Source organism: Ranitomeya variabilis, chromosome 3, assembly GCF_051348905.1.
Source record: "Ranitomeya variabilis isolate aRanVar5 chromosome 3, aRanVar5.hap1, whole genome shotgun sequence".
NCBI classification, from domain to species: Eukaryota; Metazoa; Chordata; class Amphibia; order Anura; family Dendrobatidae; genus Ranitomeya; species Ranitomeya variabilis.
The window spans coordinates 124,883,074-124,905,094 of record NC_135234.1 but is presented as its reverse complement, the minus strand read 5'-3'; the positions used below and the strand labels follow the sequence as shown (position 1 = coordinate 124,905,094).

Sequence of the window (22,021 nt, the reverse complement as noted above, 5' to 3'; positions counted from 1 at the left end):
TGAACACAAACACAAAATGCGCCACACACTACCACGTGCTTGAACACATATACCACCCTCAGCACACATTTCACCACACACACACACCAACCTCGCCACATAAAAGTCGAAACACAAAAGTCACCACTCAAAACTCGCTACATGCAAAACTCGCCATATGCAAAACTAGGCTCACGCAAAACTCGCCACACGTGCAAAACTCACCTCATGGAAAACTCACCTCATGCAAAACTTGCACACACAGAAAAATTGCCACATGTACAAAAGTTGCACCACATGCAAAAGTTGCCTCACACAAAACTTGCACATACTCAAAATGCACCACACATAAAACTCGCCACGCGCAAAACTCGCCATGCACAAATCTTGCTGCACACAACTTGCTACACTAACCTGTCACATGCAACTCAACACACAAAATGTTGCTACACGCATGTCGCCACACAAAACTCATCTCACAAAAGTCGCTACATGCATGTCGCCACACGCAACTCAACACACACAACTTGACACATAAAACTCGCCCTAAAACACACACAAGTCTGGTATTGTCCTTCAAAAATAAAAATCTGATTAATAAGCAAACTACAAGAGCAACAAATGTACCATATAGGAAATACGGCAGCTGTCAGTCACATGACCTGTCTATTATGTGTATGTGTGAGCTAATATATACTGCCAGGGGGGAGGGCTTCCTGTTGGCTGGGGATTTATCAGGCTGCCAATAGCAACCAATCACAGCTCAGCTTCTATTTTGCTACAGTTAATTAACCTGAGCTCTGATTGGTTAATATAGGCAACAAAGACATTCTCAGTATAACAAAGCTAATATATGTTGTGAAATGCTTCTATTTGCTTAGTTTTTGCCTTTTAATAATTACATTTCTATCTATTTGTTTTGTGGTTTTTGTGTGCAGAATAAATTTTTGTTAACACATTCTATTTTGCTAACAGCAGTCATTAACCCGGGCGAAGCCGGGTAGTACAGCTAGTATATATATATATATATATATATATATATATATATATATATATATATATATATATATATATATATATATATATTAGATAGATGGATTAAAAGCCGGCAAATGATCTGCTGCGTACAGTATGGAATAGGTTATAATAGAATAGATATGATAGATATGGTGTATATATCTATTATGTACACACACACGTATAGGTCAGTGACACATACGTGTGTGTGTGTGTGTGTGTGTGTGTGTGTGTGTGTGTGTGTGTGTGTGTGTGTGAAAATATATATATACATATATATATATAATTTTTTTTTTATTATTATTATTATTTATGTTGCATAGAGATATAGATAGAAGATTAGCTCTTAATTCATTTGTCCGCTTCTGTAAAAATCACTGCAGGAGCCAACAGGATAGGAGACATGGTTTACATACAGTAAATCCATGTAGAATGGTTTGATATATACAGTAGATGTCAGTGACCAATACAATTAGTATAGTGCGTGTGCAAATTATGGGACTTGTATGTATTGAATAAAAGAATCTTTTCTGTGAAAAAAATGGTGTGGACTCCCATGCAATTTTCTGCGCCAGAGAGGGAAAGCCAGCGACTGTGGGCCGATGTTGATAGCTTAGGAAGGGGTTAATATGCATGGATCTTCCCAGGCTATGAATATCAGACTGCAGCTATATATTTAGCCTTTACTGGTTATTAAAATAGGGGTCCCCTATAATTACTAACCAGAAAAGGCTATGCAGACAGCTGCGGGCTGATATTCATAGCCTAGGAAGCGACCATGGTTATTGTCCCCCTGGCTACAAACACCAGCTCACAGCTGCCCCCAAAATGGCGCATCTCTAAAATGCGCCAATTCTGGCACTTAGCCTCTCTCTTCCCACTGCCCTGTAGCAGTGGCATATGGGGTAATAGTTGGGGGTTGATGCCATCTTTGTATTGTAAGGTGACATCAAGCCGGCTAAGTAATGGAGAGGTGTCAATAAGACACCTATCCATTACTAATCCTATAGTTGGTATGAAATCATACACCACAGTTTTGCCATCTTTATTATACTGCTAATCCATGCGATGCCCTCGATCTCCTGTAATAAAGAAAAATAACAAACCAACAATACACCCATACCTGTCCGGCATTCAGTCCCACGCCGTAATCCATATCTGGGGTATATACAGTTTACAACCGGGAGCGGTGCTAATGCAACCGCCCCGGCTGTAAACTACTGTGGAATGAAAGAAATGCTGCCAGCGCAGACTCAGTGACTAGCGGTGCCATCACTGAAGCTGCGCTCCCTCACAGCCTGAACTCAGATGAACTCTTGAGCGTGGGAAAATGCCAGCTGATTTTCCCACGCTCAAGAGTTCAGTGCGGGTGAGGCTGTGAGGGAGCGTAGCTTCAGTGACATCACATCTATTCACTGAAGCTGTTCTCGCAGCCGGCATGAACAGCTCTGAGTTCAGGACCATGGGAAAATGCCAGGGATGCTGTGCCCCACCTCCTCCTCAGCTCTGTTCATATTTTTGGGAGTTTCACAAAGACTTTGCGACTTTTCAAAATGATTTATGCCAGAAAAATTATGTAAAAGCTTTGATAAATTGGTTCCTTTGTGTTTAGAAAGAACTTGGCTTAAGCGTTGGCATGTGTGACTACCCATATGTACTTTGGTAATTAAGATGGCTATGGCCTTAAAAAATGATCTACGGTTTAATTTGAGACATTATTAGTCTTCCAATATTCCTTTGTTGGGACGAAAGCATGACAGTGAGTTAAACAAAATCAAGAAATCCAATAGATCACATGATCATCGCTTACTTATTTCCATTTCTGACCTTGGTCATTCAATACCTTGCAATCTGTTAATAGAGTGTAAAATAGCTCCTGCATTGTGAAAACATACTTGAACCCTATATTATCCGGTATGTCAGGCCTACAAAATCTACAACTAGGAACTTTAAAGTTATAGCTCTATTTATGATCCACTATGAATTTTGGGGTATGGATATTGATTAAACAAGTTGTCCACTACTGGGACAACCTCTTCTTAAACTAAATGTTCGACCCCGATAAAATAATAAAGCCTACACTCATCTCCCATTCCGGCACTGTTCCCACGGTGTCGGCACTCGCTCTCTCCGGGACTGTAGTGCGCTGTTGTGACACGCGACACTGGCGCGCAATCAGTGCTGGCGTCACTGTCTCCAGATTCGGACAAACTGAACATGAAGAAGAAGCCAGGGATCAGCTGCAGCCAGGACTTCCTCTTCATGTTCAGTTTGTCTGAAGGCGGAGTCAGTGACACCATCGCTGATTGGGTGCTGGATATTACGTGTCATTCCACCGCATCACAGCCCAGGGAATGTGAGTGCCGACACCGCTGGATTGGAGCCGAAACAAGAGGGGAGTATAGGCTTTATTATTTTATCGGGGAGATAACATTTAGTTGAAGAAGTAATAGATTTGGGAAATGAAACTCATTTAAGTTCCATGTATAAGAGCATTATATTATTTTATGGAGCTATAGTTATAAATGACTTGTCTTTACATTGTGCTGTGACCAACAATTGCTCCAGTTCTGAAGTTTCACTCTTGGCACTAGATCAGAAACTAAAATGGAAACTGTAGTAAAGGGCCACGTCAGAACGAGGCCTGATGGATGAGTGATCCTAGGACACAGGCCGACACCGCTGCCATGCCAAGTGATGTCACCGGCTCAAAAGAGCAACAGAATGAAGTTCATGGCCAAGATTACTGACTGCTTGTGTCACACAGTCTGAGACTGGGAAAAGCAGCTGAAGACTAGTTGATGAAATAAAAAAAATGGTACCTTACATTAAATATATAGGAAATAATGCATGATATTTGCAGGGTGCTCAGTATAAATCATTTGATAGAAAACATGTAGTTTTGGGATACCACACTACAAAATACTGCCATACTCCCACAAATGCAAGTCATTGATTGCAAACAAGCAATATGATATTTTGCACACCCAGAAAGGTAATTTTCCTAACAAACTCCTTCAAGACCATATTGCCAAAATGTGTACACCCCAAGGAAAGTATTAGGAGCAAAGCTAAAAGTTGTCCAATTGAAAACCTTGCATGAGAAAGCTGCTTTTCTATTGGAGGAGGATGAAGGGCAGGTCTGGTCACATGTTCCTCCACTAGCAGCCATTGTATGGGCAGAAGTGCTGGTCAGTGTGAGAGAAAAGCTGCACCAACACAAGCAGGATAAGGACGTATCATACCTATGTAGTAGTAAGGGCAGCAAAATCATGCCCTCAATACATCTGTTATCATAAAGATAAAGTGGCGACTGTTACCTCATTCTGCAGCCAGCAATAGACAGTATAAGGCCGAGGTCACCTTAGCGTATGGCATAAGATGCGAGAGTATCGGATGCAATATGCTATGGACACTCAGATCAAACTCTGCTGTGAGCGTGAGCCGAGTGTCCGGCTCCAAAAATCGATCACAGGTGAAGAGACGAAGGGGATATTAAAAGTGAATCCGTCAGCAGGAGTGTGCACAGTAACCTACAGATAGTGTAAGGTCAGCACCGTTATACTGACTAAAATGATACCCGAGGGCCTAGCGGAGCATGTGAGATGACGCCTGAAAGAGCTCTCCCGCTGCCACGTGGTATACAGGACCATTCGGGGGCGCCACCAAATGCCTGCTACAGCTGCCGGGGTGCCCATGAGTGCGGGGAGTAAGTGGAGCCTGGAGGTGCCGGTACCTGAAGTCCAGATGACGCACAGGAGGCAGAAGGAGATGGGGACGGATGGAGCTGAGTCAGCAGAGGAGGAGGCGGCAAAAGCAAGCGCCGCATACAGGAGGAAAATGGAGGTTATCTCCAAGCTGGAGACGTTCACCAGGATGGAGGGATCAGAGAAGCTGTGGTTGGGAGCTGGAGGTAAGGAGGCTGAGGGTGTGAGCGACCCAGGAAAGCTGATGGAGGAGCGTTCCCAGGCACTGGACAGGAGTGTGACCCAGCGGATCCCTGCACGTGCTGACAAGGTACCTGAGGAGAGAGGCATGTCACACATGGCTGAGGCCCCGCAAGCCCTTGTGCCCAGTGGGCAGATAACGAGTGAGGGTAAAGCTGTTGTGAATGAGCCGACTCGTAAAGACATTTTCTCAGCAGTGATATTTTGCAAAAAAGCACTCACCACTCTGACAGTGCAAGTTGACGGATTAACCCCTTCATGACCCGTGGTATTTTCGTGTTTTTGTTTTTCGCTCTCCTCCTTCCCAGAGCCATAACTTTTTTATTTTTCCGTCAATAAGGCCATGTGAGGGCTTATTTTTTGCGGGATGAGTTGTACTTTTGAACGACATCACTGGTTTTAGCATGTCATGTACTAGAAAACGGGAAAAAAATTCCAAGTGCGGTGAAATTGCAAAAATAGTGCAATCCAACACTTGTTCTTTGTTTGGCTTTTTTGCTAGGTTCACTAAATGCTGAAACTGACCTGCCATTTTGATTCTCCAGGTCATTACGAGTTCATAGACACAAAACATGTCTAGGTTATTTTTTTCCCAAAGTAATGAAAATAAATTCCAAACTTTGCTAAAAAAAATAAATAAAAAAATTGCGCCATCTTCCAATACCTGTAGCATCTCCATTTTTCGTGATCAGGGGTTGGGTGAGGGCTTATTTTTTGAGCGCCGAGCTGATGATCAGGTAATCCTTTTTTTTCTATTGATAGATCGGGCGATTCTCAACTCTGCGATACCAAATATGTGTATATTTGATTTTTTTATTGTTTTATTTTGAATGGGGCAAAAAGGGGAGTGATTTAAACTTTTATTTTTTAAAACATTTTTTATTTCTTTTTCCATGCTTCAATAGCCTCCATGGGAGGCTAGAAGCTAGCACAACTCGATTGCCTCTGCTACACAGGAGCGAAGCTCAGATCGCTCCTATGTAGTAGAATTGTTGCATTGCTATGAGAGCCGACTACAGGGTGGAGCTCACAGCAATTTGTCATCGACAACCATAGAGGTCTCAAGAAGACCTCTGGTTGTCATGCCGATGCATCGCTGACCCCCCGATCAGCGATGGGCTCATTTCGGCCCGATGGCCGGAAGCTCTAGTTAAATGCCGCTGTCAGCGTTTGACAGCGTAATTTAAACTAGTTAATAGCGGCGGGTGAATCGCGAATCCACCCGCTTTTGCGGGCACATGTCAGCTGTTCAAAACAGCTGGTATGTCCAGACTTTGATGTGGACTCACCGCCGGAGCCTGCATCAAAGCAGGGGATCTGACCTCGAACGTACTATCCCATCTGAGGTCAGAAAGGGGTTCAAGGGCGAAATGGCTACTTTTCGTTCCGCTATGCATAGAGTAGAGGAGAAAGTGGAGACGGTGAAGGAGCGTGTGAGGGGAGCGGAGGATCAGGCGGCTGAATTGTTAAAAAGGGAGAAAAAAATATATATATCAAACGTATCACTGAATTGGAACTGATGACTTGGAAAACCTTTCCCGCAGGAATAATTTGAGAATTACTGGGGTGCCCGAAAAAGTGGAGGGAAACAACCCCACAGGCTATATTGAGACATGGCAAAAAACAAAAGTGGGTGGAGACAGCCTTACTAAATTGTTTGCGGTGGAAAGGGCACACAGGGTGCCATCTAAACCCTTGCCTCCCGGATCCGCCCCGAGATCTATCCTGGCCAAAATCCTGAACTATCGGGATCGTGACATTCTACTTAGAAAGGCCAGAGACATGGAAGACAACCATTGATGGTAACCGGATTTCCATTTACCCTGACTACTCCGCAGCAGTTCAAAAGCTCAGGATGAAATTTGGAGAGGTTATGAGAAGATTACGAGGCCAAATTAAGGGTGGTGGCTCTGGGAGGGGTGAACTTTTTTCAGAACCCAGAGGAGGCAACAAATTGGCAAGATCAAAACGCCAAACGGATTGGAGCAGAGAAGAGGCATTGAAGACAGCTCCACATAATTGTGGGACAGTGGTTGATTGCTAAATGTTATTGAAAATGCTAAAGTTGGTTTAGCTATATAACAGATGTCTTATGATATTGTGGAAGGATTGAGTTCAGATAACTACGTTCGGGGGTGCACCAGACATTTTGCTTAAATAATGGTGGGCGGGAGAGACAAAATTTTGAAGGGTTACTTGGGAGAGTAGATAAGTGTCCGGAGTTTCGGACCTTTATTATAATTGCTAGGTGGTAGGAAAGCGTACCTCTTTCTCGTATAGAGAGGGCGAGGTATTTACATAAAGGGTTCATACAATTCCTGTGGGAAGTGGGTCGGGGAAGTTGGCGGGATTGGTTATGTTGAGTTGTAATAATGTAAAATTGGGGAGTGGTTGGTGGTGGGGGGGAGGGTTTTGGGGGGGAATGGAGGCAAAGTTCTGAGGTCAATGAATATGATGGGAGGAAGGGTTAAAATTTTGAGTTGGAACGTCAGGGGTCTATCTAACAATACAAGACCTAAAGCAATACAGCAGTATATTTTGAAGCAGAGACCCTCGGTGATATGCCTTCAGGAAACACATTTGGTGAAGGAAAAAGTAGTTGGGTTGCAAAGAAGATGGGTGAGGAAGGCGTATCATGCGCCAGATGGGTGTCAATCCTGGTGCGCACAAGCACTCCGTTTGGAGAGGTGGAGGTGGTGATAGACAATGACGGGCAATACGTGTTTGTAGTGTGTAATATTTTTAACAGAATGTTGTGTATTGTGTCGGTGTATATTCCTCCACCATATTCTGGGAAAAAGCTGCAAGAAATTTTAGACATATCGGGCATGTGGGTAGGGGTCCCTTTACTTGTAGAAGGAGAGGTCAATAATATTGTTAATGATCACTTGGATAAGGGAAGACATGCCCTGTTGAGGAGAGAAGGGAAAGAGACAGCGTTTGGTAGTTACTTGAAGGAAGTAGCTTGGACTGATTTATGGAGAGTACGGAATGTAGATAAGTATTGCTTCTCCTGCTACTCGACAACTTATGGCTCTCTGTCCCGTATTGATTTAGCCTTGGGAAATGAATGGATGGACAATTTGGTAAAGGGGTGGAATACATGCCCAGAGTAGTATCGGACCATAGTCCGTTAGTGGTGACACTGCAAATTGTCCGAGGAATAATGTGGGTTTGGGTTGGAAAATTATTCCCTTCTGGTTATAACTCCTGGATATGGAAAAGTTTGGGGATGAGATAGGGGAATTTTTTACACTTAATGAGGGTAGTGCAGCGCAACTTGTTATTTGGCGCACTATGGAGGCCTACTTAAGGGGGATTCTATTCAGAGACGTATCAAGACACAATCTAGAAATTCTGATAAAGCAGTATTGGAGAAATTGAAGGCAGCGGAGGAAGCTTTGAGTAATCTATGTTCACAAGCCACACAGAAACGCATGAAGGTCACTCAGGAGGAGGTAAATAAACTACATTTGCGTAAGGCGGAGAGGGTGAGGGCATTTCAAAAGGAAGCTTTTTATGCGGCGGGCAAAAAAGTAGGACATCTGCTTTCTGTGGTGGCATCTGCACAGTGAGACTCGGCACATGTATATGCCTTAAAATTAGAGAATGGAAGTGTGGTTACGCAGGGGGAACAAATCTTGGAGGTTTTTAAGGGGTTTTATAGTAGGCTATACTCCTCACAGGTACAGCAGGTCGAAGGGGAAATGGATAGGTTTCTAGGGGAAGCAAACTTGCCTAAATTGAGCACTGAAGATAGGGACTGGTTAGATGGGCCACTTTCAGAGGAGGAATTGAGGGGGGCTTTGGCGTCCATGGCGGAGGGGAAGGCTCCGGGGGCTGACGGCATCCCTGCTGAGGTATACAAAAACCTCAATAAGGAGTTGATGACTAAGTTGCTAGGGTTATTTAATAGTGATGAGCGAATATACTCGTTACTCGAGATTTATCGAGCATGCTCGGGGGTCCTCTGAGTATTTTTTAGTGCTCGGAGTTTTAGTTTTTCTTGCCGCAGCTGAATGAATTACATCTGATAGCCAGCATAAGTACATGTGGGGGTTGCCTGGTTGCTAGGGAATCCCCACATGTGTCCGTATGCTCACTGAAACCAAGCAGTGACACATGACAGCCGACGCATGCGGTGCAAAGGCAAGGAGAGGTAAGTCTGTAAATAACATTATATAGCAGGTGAAATAAGCATTGAACCCATCACCAATTTTCTAAATAAATATATTTCCAATGGTGATATTGACATGACATTCTCACCAGATGTCGGTAACAACCCATGCAATCCACACAGGAAAGAAATCAAACCATAGAAGTCCATGAATTACCGTATATACTCGAGTATAAGCCGAGATTTTCAGCCCAAATTTTTGGGCTGAAAGTGCCCCTCTCGGCTTATACTCGAGTCATGATCGGTGGTGGGGTCGGCGGGTGAGCACTGTCATATACTTACCTAGTCCCGGCGATCCTGGCGCTCCCCCTGCCTGTCACACTGTCTTCGGTGCCGCAGCCTCTTCCCCTGAGCGGTCACGTGGGACCGCTCATTAGAGAAATGAATAGGCGGCTCCACCTCCCATAGGGGCGGAGCCGCCTATTCATTTCTCTAATGAAGCGGTGCCGGTGACCGCTGACAGAGAAAGAGGCTGCGGCACCGAAGACCAGCTGTCCGGGGGAAGGAGCGGGACGCCGGGAGCAGGTAAGTATGTCATATTCACCTTCCCTCGTTCCACACGCCGGGCGCTGTCGCCATCTTCCCGGCGTCTCTCCGCTCTGACTGTTCAGGCAGAGGGCGCGATGACGCATATAGTGTGCGCGCCGCCCTCTGCCTGATCAGTCAGTGCAGAGAGACGCCGGGAAGATGGCGCCGAGGAGCTGCAAGCAAGACAGGTGAGTATGTGTTTTTTTTATTGCAGCAGCAGCAACAGCTATGGGGCAATAATGGACGGTGCAGAGCACTATATGGCACAGCTATGGGGCAACGGTGCAGAGCACTATATGGCACAGCTATGGGGCAATAATGGACGGTGCAGAGCACTATATGGCACAGCTATGGGGCAACGGTGCAGAGCACTATATGGCACAGCTATGGGGCAACGGTGCAGAGCACTATATGGCACAGCTGTGGGGCAACGGTGCAGAGCACTATATGGCACAGCTATGGGGCAACGGTGGAGAGCACTATATGGCACAGCTATGGGGCAATAATGGACGGTGCAGAGCACTATATGGCACAGCTATGGGGCAACAGTGCAGAGCACTATATGGCACTGCTATGGGGCAACGGTGCAGAGCACTATATGGCACAGCTATGGGGCAACGGTGCAGAGCACTATATGGCACAGCTATGGGGCAACGGTGCAGAGCACTATATGGCAGAGCTATGGGGAAACGGTGCAGAGCACTATATGGCAGAGCTATGGGGAAACGGTGCAGAGCACTATATGGCAGAGCTATGGGGAAACGGTGCAGAGCACTATATGGCACAGCTATGGGGCAATGGTGCAGAGCACTATATGGCACAGCTATGGGGTAACGGTGCAGAGCACTATATGGCACAGCTATGGGGCAATGGTGCAGAGCACTATATGGCACAGCTATGGGGCAACGGTGCAGAGCATTGTATATATGGCACAGCTTTATGTGGAGCATCTATGGGGCCATAATGAACGGTGCAGAGCATTATATGTGGCACAGCTTTATGTGGAGCATCTATGGGGCCATAATGAACGGTATGGAGTATCTATTTTTAATTTTGAAATTCACCGGTACCTGCTGCATTTTCCACCCTAGGCTTATACTCGAGTCAATAAGTTTTCCCAGTTTTTTGTGGCAAAATTAGGGGGGTCGGCTTATACTCGGGTCGGCTTATACTCGAGTATATACGGTAAGTTATGTGTAATAATGAGAAATGACACAGGGACAAAGTATTGAACACAGTAAGAAAGAGGTGGAAAGTCATGACACCAGATAAAATCTATCAGTAATGAGAACGCAGTCCTAGTGAAGAATAATATCAGCTGGTTCAACTGATGGCCTATAAAAAGGTGTCTCATTTGCAAGGTGCCACACAAAAAACATCCTATGATGGGCAAATCAATGTGCTGTCTAAAGAACTTTGCAACCTTGTTGTTGCAAAATATACTGATGCATTGGTTACAGAAGAATTTCTAAATTACTGAAGGTTCCAGTGTACACTATTGGGGCCAAAATACTGAAGTGTAAAAAAAAAACATAATTTCAGCATAAAGCAGCCACAACCAGATGCTCCCCATAAGATTTCAGATGGAAGAGTAGAAATAATTATCAGAAGAGTTGTCCAAGAGCCAAGAACCACCCGTGGAAAGCTACAGAAAGACATTGAATCCGTAGGTACAATTGTTTCAAAGAAAACAGTAAGTAGTGCACTCAACCTCCATGGCTTGTATGCACACTCACCACATAAGAATCCACTGCTGAACAAAAAGCATGTAGAATCGCGTTTAAAGTTTGCTCAACAATATTTAGACAAGCCTGTGAAATACTGGGAAAATATAATCTGGTCAGCTGAGACCAAAATTGAACTCTTTGGATGCCATAATATATAACATGTTTGAAGGCAACAAGGCAATGCAAACATCATGCCAACAGTGAATGAGGAAGATGAAATGAGGGGTAACATTTCAGCAAGACAATGACCCAAACACACAGCAAACAAAACTCTCAATTGGTTTCAGAGAAACAAAAAAAATAAAGTTGCTAGAGTGGCCCAGCCAAATTTATGGAAGGAACTAAAGCTCAGAGTTCACAGAAGAAGCTTTTGGGAACTCCAGGATTTGAAGAGTGTTTGTGTTGAAGAATGGGCCAAAATCACACCTGAGAAATGCAGGTGACTAGATTCTCGAAACAGAAGGCGTCGTGAAGCTGTCATCACCAGCAAAGGTTTTTGTACAAATTTCAGCAAGTGTTCAATACTTTTTCCCTGTGTCATTTCTCAGTATTACACATACAGTATATACTCGAGTATAAGCCCAGTTTTCAGCACATTTTTTATGCTGAAAAAGCCCCCAATGGCTTATACTCAAGTGATGATCCCACAGGATAGAAGGAGAGCGAAAGCGGCGGAGCAGCGGGTCACAGGAGGCAGGAGCCGGCTGCTGCGGCTAACTCCTGTGCCCGTGGCTAAAGAGAAATGAATATTCACTGCACTGACAAGGCTCGTTAAAGGGTCAACATTGACTTGTAGGATTGCTACCTTCCAATAGGTGGCACTAAAGTTCTAGCTCTCTTCCTCTCTGAAGATATGCTACTTAAGAGAAATGGATATACACTTCTTTCCACTCCCATGGGCAAGGAGAGCAGTGAATATTCATTCCCTTAAGTAGTGGGCAAACGTAAACACCCGTCAGCTGAGAGAAGCCAGCGGCTGCTGCTACTGTGCCCGCTACTAAATAGCAATGAATACTCATTGCTCTCCACGCACACAGTCCTGTGTGGGACTGTGTGGAGAGCAGTGAGTATACCGGCAGCTGTCCTCTGCTTGTAAGCAGCACATTACGTCATTGTCACGCACTGCTTACAAGCATAAATCATCTGCTGGCATCGGGACAAGACGCTGCGAAGGAGCGCAGGAAGATAAGTAAGATGGTTTATTTTTTGTAATGTTTTTCTGATGGGGGCCATGCATACCAGGATAGGGATGAGGAGGCCATGCATACCAGGATAAGGATGAGGTTGCCATGCATTTCAAGATAGGGAAGAGGTGGCCATGCATACCAGCATAAGGGATGAAAGGGCCATGAATACCAGGATAGGGATGAGAGGGCCATGCATACCAGGATAGGGATGAGAGGGCCATGCATACCAGGATAGGGATGAGAGGGCCATGCATACCAGGATGGGGATGAGAGGGCCATGCATACCAGGATAGGGATGAGAGGGCCATGCATACCAGGATGGGGATGAGCGGGCCATGCATACCAGGATGGGGATGAGAAGGCCATGCATACCAGGATGGAGATGAGAGGGCCATGCATACCAGGATAGGGATGAGAGGGTCATGCATACCAGTATAGGGATGAGAGGGTCATGCATACCAGGATGGGGATGAGAGGAGAGGGCCATGCATACCAGGATGGGGATGAGAGGGCCATGCATACCAGGATGGGGATGAGAGGGCATGCAGACCAAGATAGGGATGAGAGGGTCATGTATACCAGTATAGGGATGAGAGGGCCATGCATACCAGTATAGAGATGAGAGGGTCATGTATACCAGTATAGGGATGAGAGGGCCATGCATACCAGGATGGGGATGAGAGGGCCATGCATACCAGTATAGGGATGAGAGGGCCATGCATACCAGGATAAGGATGAGAGGGTCATGTATACCAGTATAGGGATGAGAGGGCCATGCATACCAGTATAGGGATGAGAGGGTCATGTATACCAGTATAGGGATGAGAGGGTCATGTATACCAGTATAGGGATGAGAGGGTCATGCATACCAGGATGGGGATGAGAGGGCCATGCATACCAGGATGGGGATGAGAGGGCCCTGCATACCAGGATGGGGATGAGAGGGCCATGCATACCAGGATGGGGATGAGAGGGCCCTGCATACCAGGATAGGGATGAGAGGGCCATGCATACCAGGATGGGGATGAGAGGGCATGCAGACCAGGATAGGGATGAAGCAGTCATGCATACCAGGATGGGGATGAAGGGACAATGTATACCAGGCTTATAATCAAGTCAATAAGTTTTCCCAGTTTTTTTGTGGTAAAATTAGGTGCCTTGGCTAATAGGGTCAGCTTATACTCGAGTATAAACAGTAATTTAATGCATGGACATCTATGGTTTGATTTATTTGCCTGTGTGGATTGGATGGATGGGTTATTACTGGCATTTGGTGAGAATTTCACATCAATCGCACCTTTAGAAGTATATGTACTTAGAAAATTGGTGACAAGTTCAATAATTATTTCACCCACTGTATTTAGTATGAACACATATCAATAGTACAAATAGGTTTACCAATTTTTAAAAATTAGTAATTTCTTATGCTAGGATGGTAAATGAGGATAATGTTAAAAACCTTTTAATACCTCACTAAGATATGCTGACCTCTGAGATCCCCGCCATTCTGAGTATGGATGGAAGGCACTGCTCCATGCCACCTGGCTGTGCAGGGAATTGCAGCACATCCCACCCAATTGTTACTGGGCATCAATGTGCAGGGTGCACAACTATAATATTTCTCATGATTAGTTTGCGGTCGCAAAGCAATCACTTTTAATTCTGGCATTCATAGATTGACTTTTTATTTTTTTAGTTTTTCAAGAAAATCTTATTTATTAACACAAACAAATATAAATTTGAAAATTGTGCAAATTAAAATATTATATTATTGGGTACAATATCTATTGTACTTGTTTCAGCCATAACCTTTGAAAAAATATAAATATATTTTCATACTCACTGTGTTTTTCTGAGCCACCATATCCTAAAAAAGAAGCAAAAGTTGACAAACTCAGGAGCCAATATATTTGTTAATAACTTAAAGACAGAAGTCCTAGAACTGGTTATTGTGTTATTGAATTTAGTTTATATGACTATATTAGCTGCCATTATTCCAGTGTTCCAATTGCAAACTTCATTAAAAGGTTATTCCATTTTCATAAAGGAAAAATAGAAGCAATTTTGCAATTTAGTTCTTATTGAAATTTTCAGCAGGTCTTGAGATATTAAAGGAAAGGTGCCGCATTTTATTTTTTGTATTAAAAATGATTGTTTATATAAACAATTATTTTTAATACAAATTTACATTTTTTAACTTTAACATTTTTTTTATTATTAATTTTTTTTTCAGCCACTGGGCGCCGCCATTTTGCTTTGCAGGAGTGTAAGTGAAGCTGCACGTCACTTACACTCTGCATTTACGGCAGCCCAGGGCATAGGAGGCTGCGGTCGGGAGCCGACTCTATACCTACCATTATAAGCTGCTTTCTTCTGTGTCTGGCCACGCCCCCTGAGCCGTCCACAGCACGGCAGAGGCAGGAGACCAGCGCCATCTTCCTGGAGCTCACACTGCAGCTGTGAGCTCCAGCTTACCAGGATAATCACAGGAGCCCTGCAGTCATAGGAGGAGGAGGAGGAGACCAAGGACGGGAGGGAGAAGGACTCAGCCGGGAGCCGTGAAGTAAGTATCAGTGGGGAGGGGGGAGAGGGAATCTAATCCTCTCCTTTGTGGTGCTGACTGAGCAGTTATCTCCTCCCATGTGTGTTACTGTGCTGTGTATCTACTCCTCTCCTGTGTGATACTGTTTGCTTAGCCATGCATCTAATCATCTCCTGTGTGATACTAACTGAGCTGTGTATCTAATCCTCTCCTGTGTGATACTGTGTGCTGAGCCGTGTATCTAATCCTCTCCTGTGTCATACTAACTGAGCTGTGTATCTAATCCTCTCCTGTGTGATACTGTGTGCTGAGCCATGCATCTAATCCTATACTGTGTGATACTATGCTGAGCCGTGTATCTAATCCTCTCCTGTGTGATACTATGTTGAGCCGGGTATCTAATCCTCTCCTGTGTCATACTATCTGCTGAGCCATGTATCTAATCCTATCCTGTATGATACTGTCTGCTGCGCCGTGTATCTAATCCTATCCTGTGTGATACTGTCTGCTGAGCAGTGTACCTAATCCTATCCTGTGTGATACTGTCTGCTGAGCCGTGTACCTAATCCTATCCTGTGTGATACTGTGTGCTGAGCCATGCATCTAATCCTATACTGTGTGATACTATGCTGAGCCGTGTATCTAATCCTCTCCTGTGTGATACTATGTTGAGCCGTGTATCTAATCCTCTCCTGTGTCATACTGTCTGCTGAGCCGTGTATCTAATCCTATCCTGTATGATACTGTCTGCTGCGCCGTGTATCTAATCCTATCCTGTGTGATACTGTCTGCTGAGCCGTGTACCTAATCCTATCCTGTGTGATACTGTCTGCTGAGCCGTGTACCTAATCCTATCCTGTGTGATACTGTGTGCTGAGCCATGCATCTAATCCTATACTGTGTGATACTATGCTGAGCCGTGTATGTAATCCTATCCTGTGTGATACTTTCTGCTGCGCGAGTATCTAATCCTATCCTGTGTGATACTTTCTGCTGCGCGTGTATCTAATCCTCTCCTGTGTGATACTATGTTGAGCCGTGTATCTAATCCTCTCCTGTGTCATACTGTCTGCTGAGCCGTGTATCTAATCCTATCCTGTATGATACTGTCTGCTGCGCCGTGTATCTAATCCTATCCTGTGTGATACTATGCTGAGCCGTGTATCTAATCCTATCCTGTATGATACTGTCTGCTCAGCCGTGTACCTAATCCTATCCTGTGTGATACTGTCTGCTGAGCCGTGTACCTAATCCTATCCTGTGTGATACTGTGTGCTGAGCCATGCATCTAATCCTATACTGTGTGATACTATGCTGAGCCGTGTATCTAATCCTATCCTGTGTGATACTTTCTGCTGCGCGAGTATCTAATCCTATCCTGTGTGATACTTTCTGCTGCGCGTGTATCTAATCCTCTCCTGTGTGATACTATGTTGAGCCGTGTATCTAATCCTCTCCTGTGTCATACTGTCTGCTGAGCCGTGTATCTAATCCTATCCTGTATGATACTGTCTGCTGCGCCGTGTATCTAATCCTATCCTGTGTGATACTATGCTGAGCCGTGTATCTAATCCTATCCTGTATGATACTGTCTGCTGAGCCGTGTACCTAATCCTATCCTGTGTGATACTGTGTGCTGAGCCATGCATCTAATCCTATACTGTGTGATACTATGCTGAGCCGTGTATCTAATCCTATCGTGTGATACTATGCTGAGCCGTGTATCTAATCCTATCCTGTATGATACTGTCTGCTAAGCCGTGTATCTAATCCTATCCTGTGTGATACTATGCTGAGCCGTGTATCTAATCCTATCCTGTATGATACTGTCTGCTAAGCCGTGTATCTAATCCTATCCTGTGTGATACTGTCTGCTGCGCCGTGTATCTAATCCTATACTGTGTGATACTATGCTGAACCGTGTATCTAAACCTATACTGTGTGATACTGTATGCTGACCTGTGTATCTAATCCTATACTGTGCTGACCTGTGTATCTAATCTGCTCCTGTGTGATACTGTCTGCTGAGGCTACTTTCACACTTCCGTCAGTACGGGGCCGTCGCAAACCGTTGGCCCGACGTACCGACGGATGTTGTGCTAAATTTAGCACAACGTGGGCAGCGGATGCAGTCTTACGACGCATCCGCTACCCAGTGTGATGAGCGGGGAGGAGGGTGCGGAGTTCCGGCCGCGCATGAGCGGGCAGAAAAAGCGGAACCGACGGACAAAAAAAAGTTACATGGAACTTTTTTTTGCGCGTCGCGGCCGCCGAAACACAACGCATCCGTCGCACGATGGATGCGACGTGTGGCCATACGTCGCAATGTGTCGCTAATGTAAGTCTATGGGGAAAAAGCACATCCTGCAGGCAACTTTGCAGGATGCGTTTTTTCTCCAAAACGAAGCATTGTGACGTATCCCTAAAGACGAAAGTGTGAAAGTAGCCTGAGCCGTGTATCTAATCCGCTCCTGTGTGATACTGTCTGCTGAGCCATGTATCTAATCCTATCCTGTGTGATACTGTCTGGTGAACAGTGTATCTAATCCTCTCCTATGCACTCCTCTCCCCCCTGCATGTCTTTCCCCATTGCACACACAACTCAATGCGTGCGATAACAGGAGCTGCAGGGGTCATGCTGTATTATGGCATTATGTGAGATCTATATGACGGTATTATGTGATCTGTATGGTGGTAATATGCTTTATCAGTATTGTGAGAATTATATGGTGGTATTGTGTGTGATCTATATGGCGGTATTATGTGAGATCTATATGGCGGCATTGTGACAAGTATGTGGCGGTATTGTGTGATCTATATGGCGGTATTATGTGAGAACACTATGGAGGTATTATGTGTGATCTATATGGCGGTATGTGAGAACACTGGCGGTATTATGTGTGATCTATATGGTGGTATTATGTGAGAACTGTATGACAGTATTGTGTGATCTATTTGATGGTATTGTGTGTGATCTATATGGCGGTATTATGTGTGATCTATATGGCGGTATTATGTGAGAACACTATGGCGTCGTTATTTGCGATCTATATGATGGTATTATGTGAGAACTATAGGACAGCATTATGTGTGATCTATATGGCGGTATTATGTGTGATCTATATGGCGGTATTATGTGAGAACACTATGGCAGTATTATCTTCAGAAAGCGGACCCATTATAGGGTGGTTGTGGCTGAGCACCTGCACGCAGGTCTGGGGTAATAGAGGGGGCAGCATGACCTCCAGTTAGGTGCAGTCAGGGGAAGGCTGGTGAGGCAGCTGAAGAGGAGTCTCATTTTTATCGTTACTATATGGCTACATTTCCTTCCCAGCGTCACCCCAGACTGCGCCTGTCGCCTCGCTTTCACACATCGCCAGGACAGGATGGAGAAGTCAGGATCTGAGGAGGGGAATGGGGTCTGCATGCAAAGTCTGGATCAGAACAGGCCATCAATCCGCAGAAATGTTTCCTGGATTTCTGAGGAGACGGTCCATCCATGTGTATAAAAGACAGTGCTCTGTGTACAATCCCTGGCTGCTCCGCGCACTAAACAGGGTGCCCCCCATAGACCAGCACACTGCTCTCCTGAAATACTCTGTGCTGCTGTCACCCTGCTCCCTCCACCACATATCTCCCAGAATCCTTGCTGCCTGCCATCCTCGGTGACTGTCTACTTGTCAGTATAAGGCTGCTTTCACACTAGCGTCGGTACAGGCCCGTCGCAGTGCGTCGGCCCGACGTACCGACACATGCTGTGAAAGAAATGCCCGACGTGGGCAGTGGAAGCAGTCTAACGACGCTTCCGCTGCCCCATTGTAAGGTCCGGGGAGGAGGGGGCGGAGTTTCGGCCACACATGCGCGGTCGAAAATGTTGGACTCGACGCACAAAAAAAGTTACATGTAACATTTTTTTGTGGCGGCGGTCCGCCAAAACACGACGCAACCGTCTTTGCAGAATGCGTTTTTTTTCTCCTGAATGACGCATTGCGACGTATTGCAAACAACGCTAGTGTGAAAGTAGCCTAAGGCTGCGGTCACACTAGCAGTATTTGGTCAGTATTTTACCTCAGTATTTGTAAGCCAAAACCAGGAGTGGGTGATAAATACAGAAGTGGTGCATATGTTTCTGTTATACTTTTCCTCTAATTGTTCCACTACTGGTTTTAGCTTACACATACTGAGGTAAAATACTGACCAAATACTGATAGTGTGACGGCAGCCTTACTCTGCAGTCACCAACAAAATGGCTGCTCACTGGGTTCCTGAATATCATCCTCCCTTATCCCTTAGCAGACACCCAGAAGGGAAGGAGAGGAGACATCACACATGTCAGCAGACTCCGCCCATAATTACTGCAGTGCAGTAATGTGAGCTAGTTGTACACTAGGTTTTTCTGAAATTTCAGCAGCTGCTCCCCCTAGTGTTTAAAAGTGGAAATTCCAAAACTTTTCAAATTATTTTTCATATTTTACTAAATTATAAACAAATGATAATATTTTTTAAGAAAATGTAAACATTAATTCTTTACATTTTTACAATTGCTGCAAAAAAATTTTTTTGGATGGCACCTTCCCTTTAACAATTTTTTTCTTTTGTTTACAGTTGTTGCCTTGGAGGCCGACCACCATTGCTAAACAGCAGACTATGCGCAATGCTTACACGCTCTTGTCTAATGAGCTTGGAAGCACTGTTCTGAAGTTGGCCAGGATTGATGGGAGTGTGCGGTTACCTCCTAATGTTGGCTGGTAAACTAATGAACTCATAAGCCATACATTGCACAAGCACTATCTTTCAGTAATTGTGGGTGACTCCTCATTGGTTATTACAAAGCCTTAGGGTACTGTCACACAGTCACACTTTGATCGCTACGACGGTACGATCCGTGACGTTCTAGCGATATCGTTACGATATCGCAGTGTCTGACACGCAGCAGCGATCAGGGATCCTGCTGAGAATCGTACGTCGTAGCAGATCGTGTGGAACTTTATTTCGTCGCTTGATCACCCGCTGACATCGCTGGATCATTGTGTGTGACAGCGATCCAGCGATGTGTTCGCTTGTAACCAGGGTAAACATCGGGTAACTAAGCGCAGGGCCGCGCTTAGTAACCCGATGTTTACCCTGGTTACCAGCGTAAACGTAAAAAAAAAAACAAACAGTACATACTCACATTCCGGTGTCTGTCCTCCGGCGTCTCAGCTTCTCTGCACTGTGAGCGCCGGCCAGCCAGAAAGCGAGCACAGCGGTGACGTCTGACGTCACCGCTCTGCTTTCCGGCCGCTGTGCTTACACAGTGCAGAGAAGCTGAGACGCCGGGGGACAGACACCGGAATGTAAGTATGTACTGTTTGTTTTTTTTACGTTTACGCTGGTAACCAGGGTAAACATCGGGTTACTAAGCGCGGCCCTGCGCTTAGTAACCCGATGTTTACCCTGGTTACCCGGGGACTTCGGCATCGCTCCAGCGCCGTGATTGCAACGTGTGACCGCAGTCTACGACGCTGGAGCGATAATCACGGATCGTGCCGTCGTAGCGATCAAAATGGCATTGTGTGACAGTACCCTTAGTCATTTTATTAACTAGATCCGTTAAAGGTTGAGTTCAAATGTGACATTTTGCCATGATTTTCTATTTTACCACACATTTTCCTATAGTGTTATTTTTGTAAAAACTATAAAGTGAGTAGATTGTATTCTAGGTTCTAAAATTAACAAAACAATATTCATGAGATTTACCTTGAGTGATAATGATGTATCAGGATCTGTATCGTGATAAATAATAACATTATTTGCCATGTCGAAACTTTCTCGTACCCCGAGGTGGTAGAAAAGAGAAGGCTGTCTTCCCACATCACTCATGTCCACTACAGCAACATCTGCAATAAGAAGAAGGTTAATAATGATTACGTTGCTTCTTTTACTATAACTGCCAGTTGCATTTATATCTATTTGTCATTAAATGGAATCAGTCACCAGGTTTTAGTCAGAGAGAAGTAGAATGTAGGGGCAGAGACCAGGATTCCAGTGATGTGTCACTTACTGGGCTGCTTGTTATAGTTTCAATAAAATCATCGTTTTATCAGCAGGAGATTATCACTAGAGGACTAGTGGTCTCGTGGCTTGTAGTCCTCTCCTGCTCTGTGTAACTCCACCCCTATCACCGATTAGGGGTTTTCTGTCAGAGAAAGTAGCCAATCAGCAGTGTGGGTGGAGTTATACAGAGCTCAGTATTCATGGTACTGGTAGATGAGCAGCAAAGAAAACATTGACTATCAAAATGACAGCATGCAGCTCAGTAAGGCTGGTTTCGCATTTGCGGTTGAGTCCGCAGCGTATCGTCCACAACTGCAAAAGCATGCAAAAACACATGCAAACGCATGATAACGCTGCGTTTTTTATCCGCATCAGCTTATGCATGACTGAAAAAAACCGCAGCGTTTGTATGCGTTTTTACATGCGTTTGTGCTTTTTATGCGCATGCGTTTGATATTTCCAGGAGGGCGCTTCCTAATGGGCATGTCTAAATCAGTTCCTGGACACGCGCAGTCCGTACTACGTAAGCGCATCGAATGCATGCGTCCGCAAGGATATGAGTACACATGCCTTCCCATAGACAGTAATGAGTTTTTTTTAACGCACTCATCCGCATGCCTGCGCATATTTGACGGAAATTTGCCGCCTCAAAAATTCCAACACGGTGCGTTAGCTGCGCCCAGCCTCACACCGAGAAAAAAACCATGCATAAGCAAACGCGGGCGAACGCATGCAAAGGCATGCACCTGCGTCTACAATGTTAAAGATAAGAAATCAAGACGCATGCGGATGTATGCGTCAGAAATGCTGGGAACACAACCGCAAATGTGAAACCAGCCTAAGTGACACATCGCTGTAATCAGGGTCTCTGCCTCTACAGA

At 45.0% G+C, this 22,021-nt stretch overlaps 1 protein-coding gene across 2 annotated transcripts in view; it reads right to left on the bottom strand.

The window, feature by feature from the left end:
- MAP3K15 (mitogen-activated protein kinase kinase kinase 15) overlaps window positions 1-22,021 on the bottom strand; it is a 233,833-nt gene that overhangs the window by 140,215 nt on the left and 71,597 nt on the right. For both annotated transcript variants that reach the window (XM_077294642.1, XM_077294643.1), the window contains exons 2-3: window positions 20,844-20,983; window positions 14,406-14,429 (exon numbers count right to left, since the gene is read on the bottom strand). In XM_077294642.1, coding sequence (XP_077150757.1) covers window positions 14,406-14,429; window positions 20,844-20,983 — 164 coding nt within the window. The remainder of the gene's footprint in view (window positions 1-14,405; window positions 14,430-20,843; window positions 20,984-22,021) is intronic.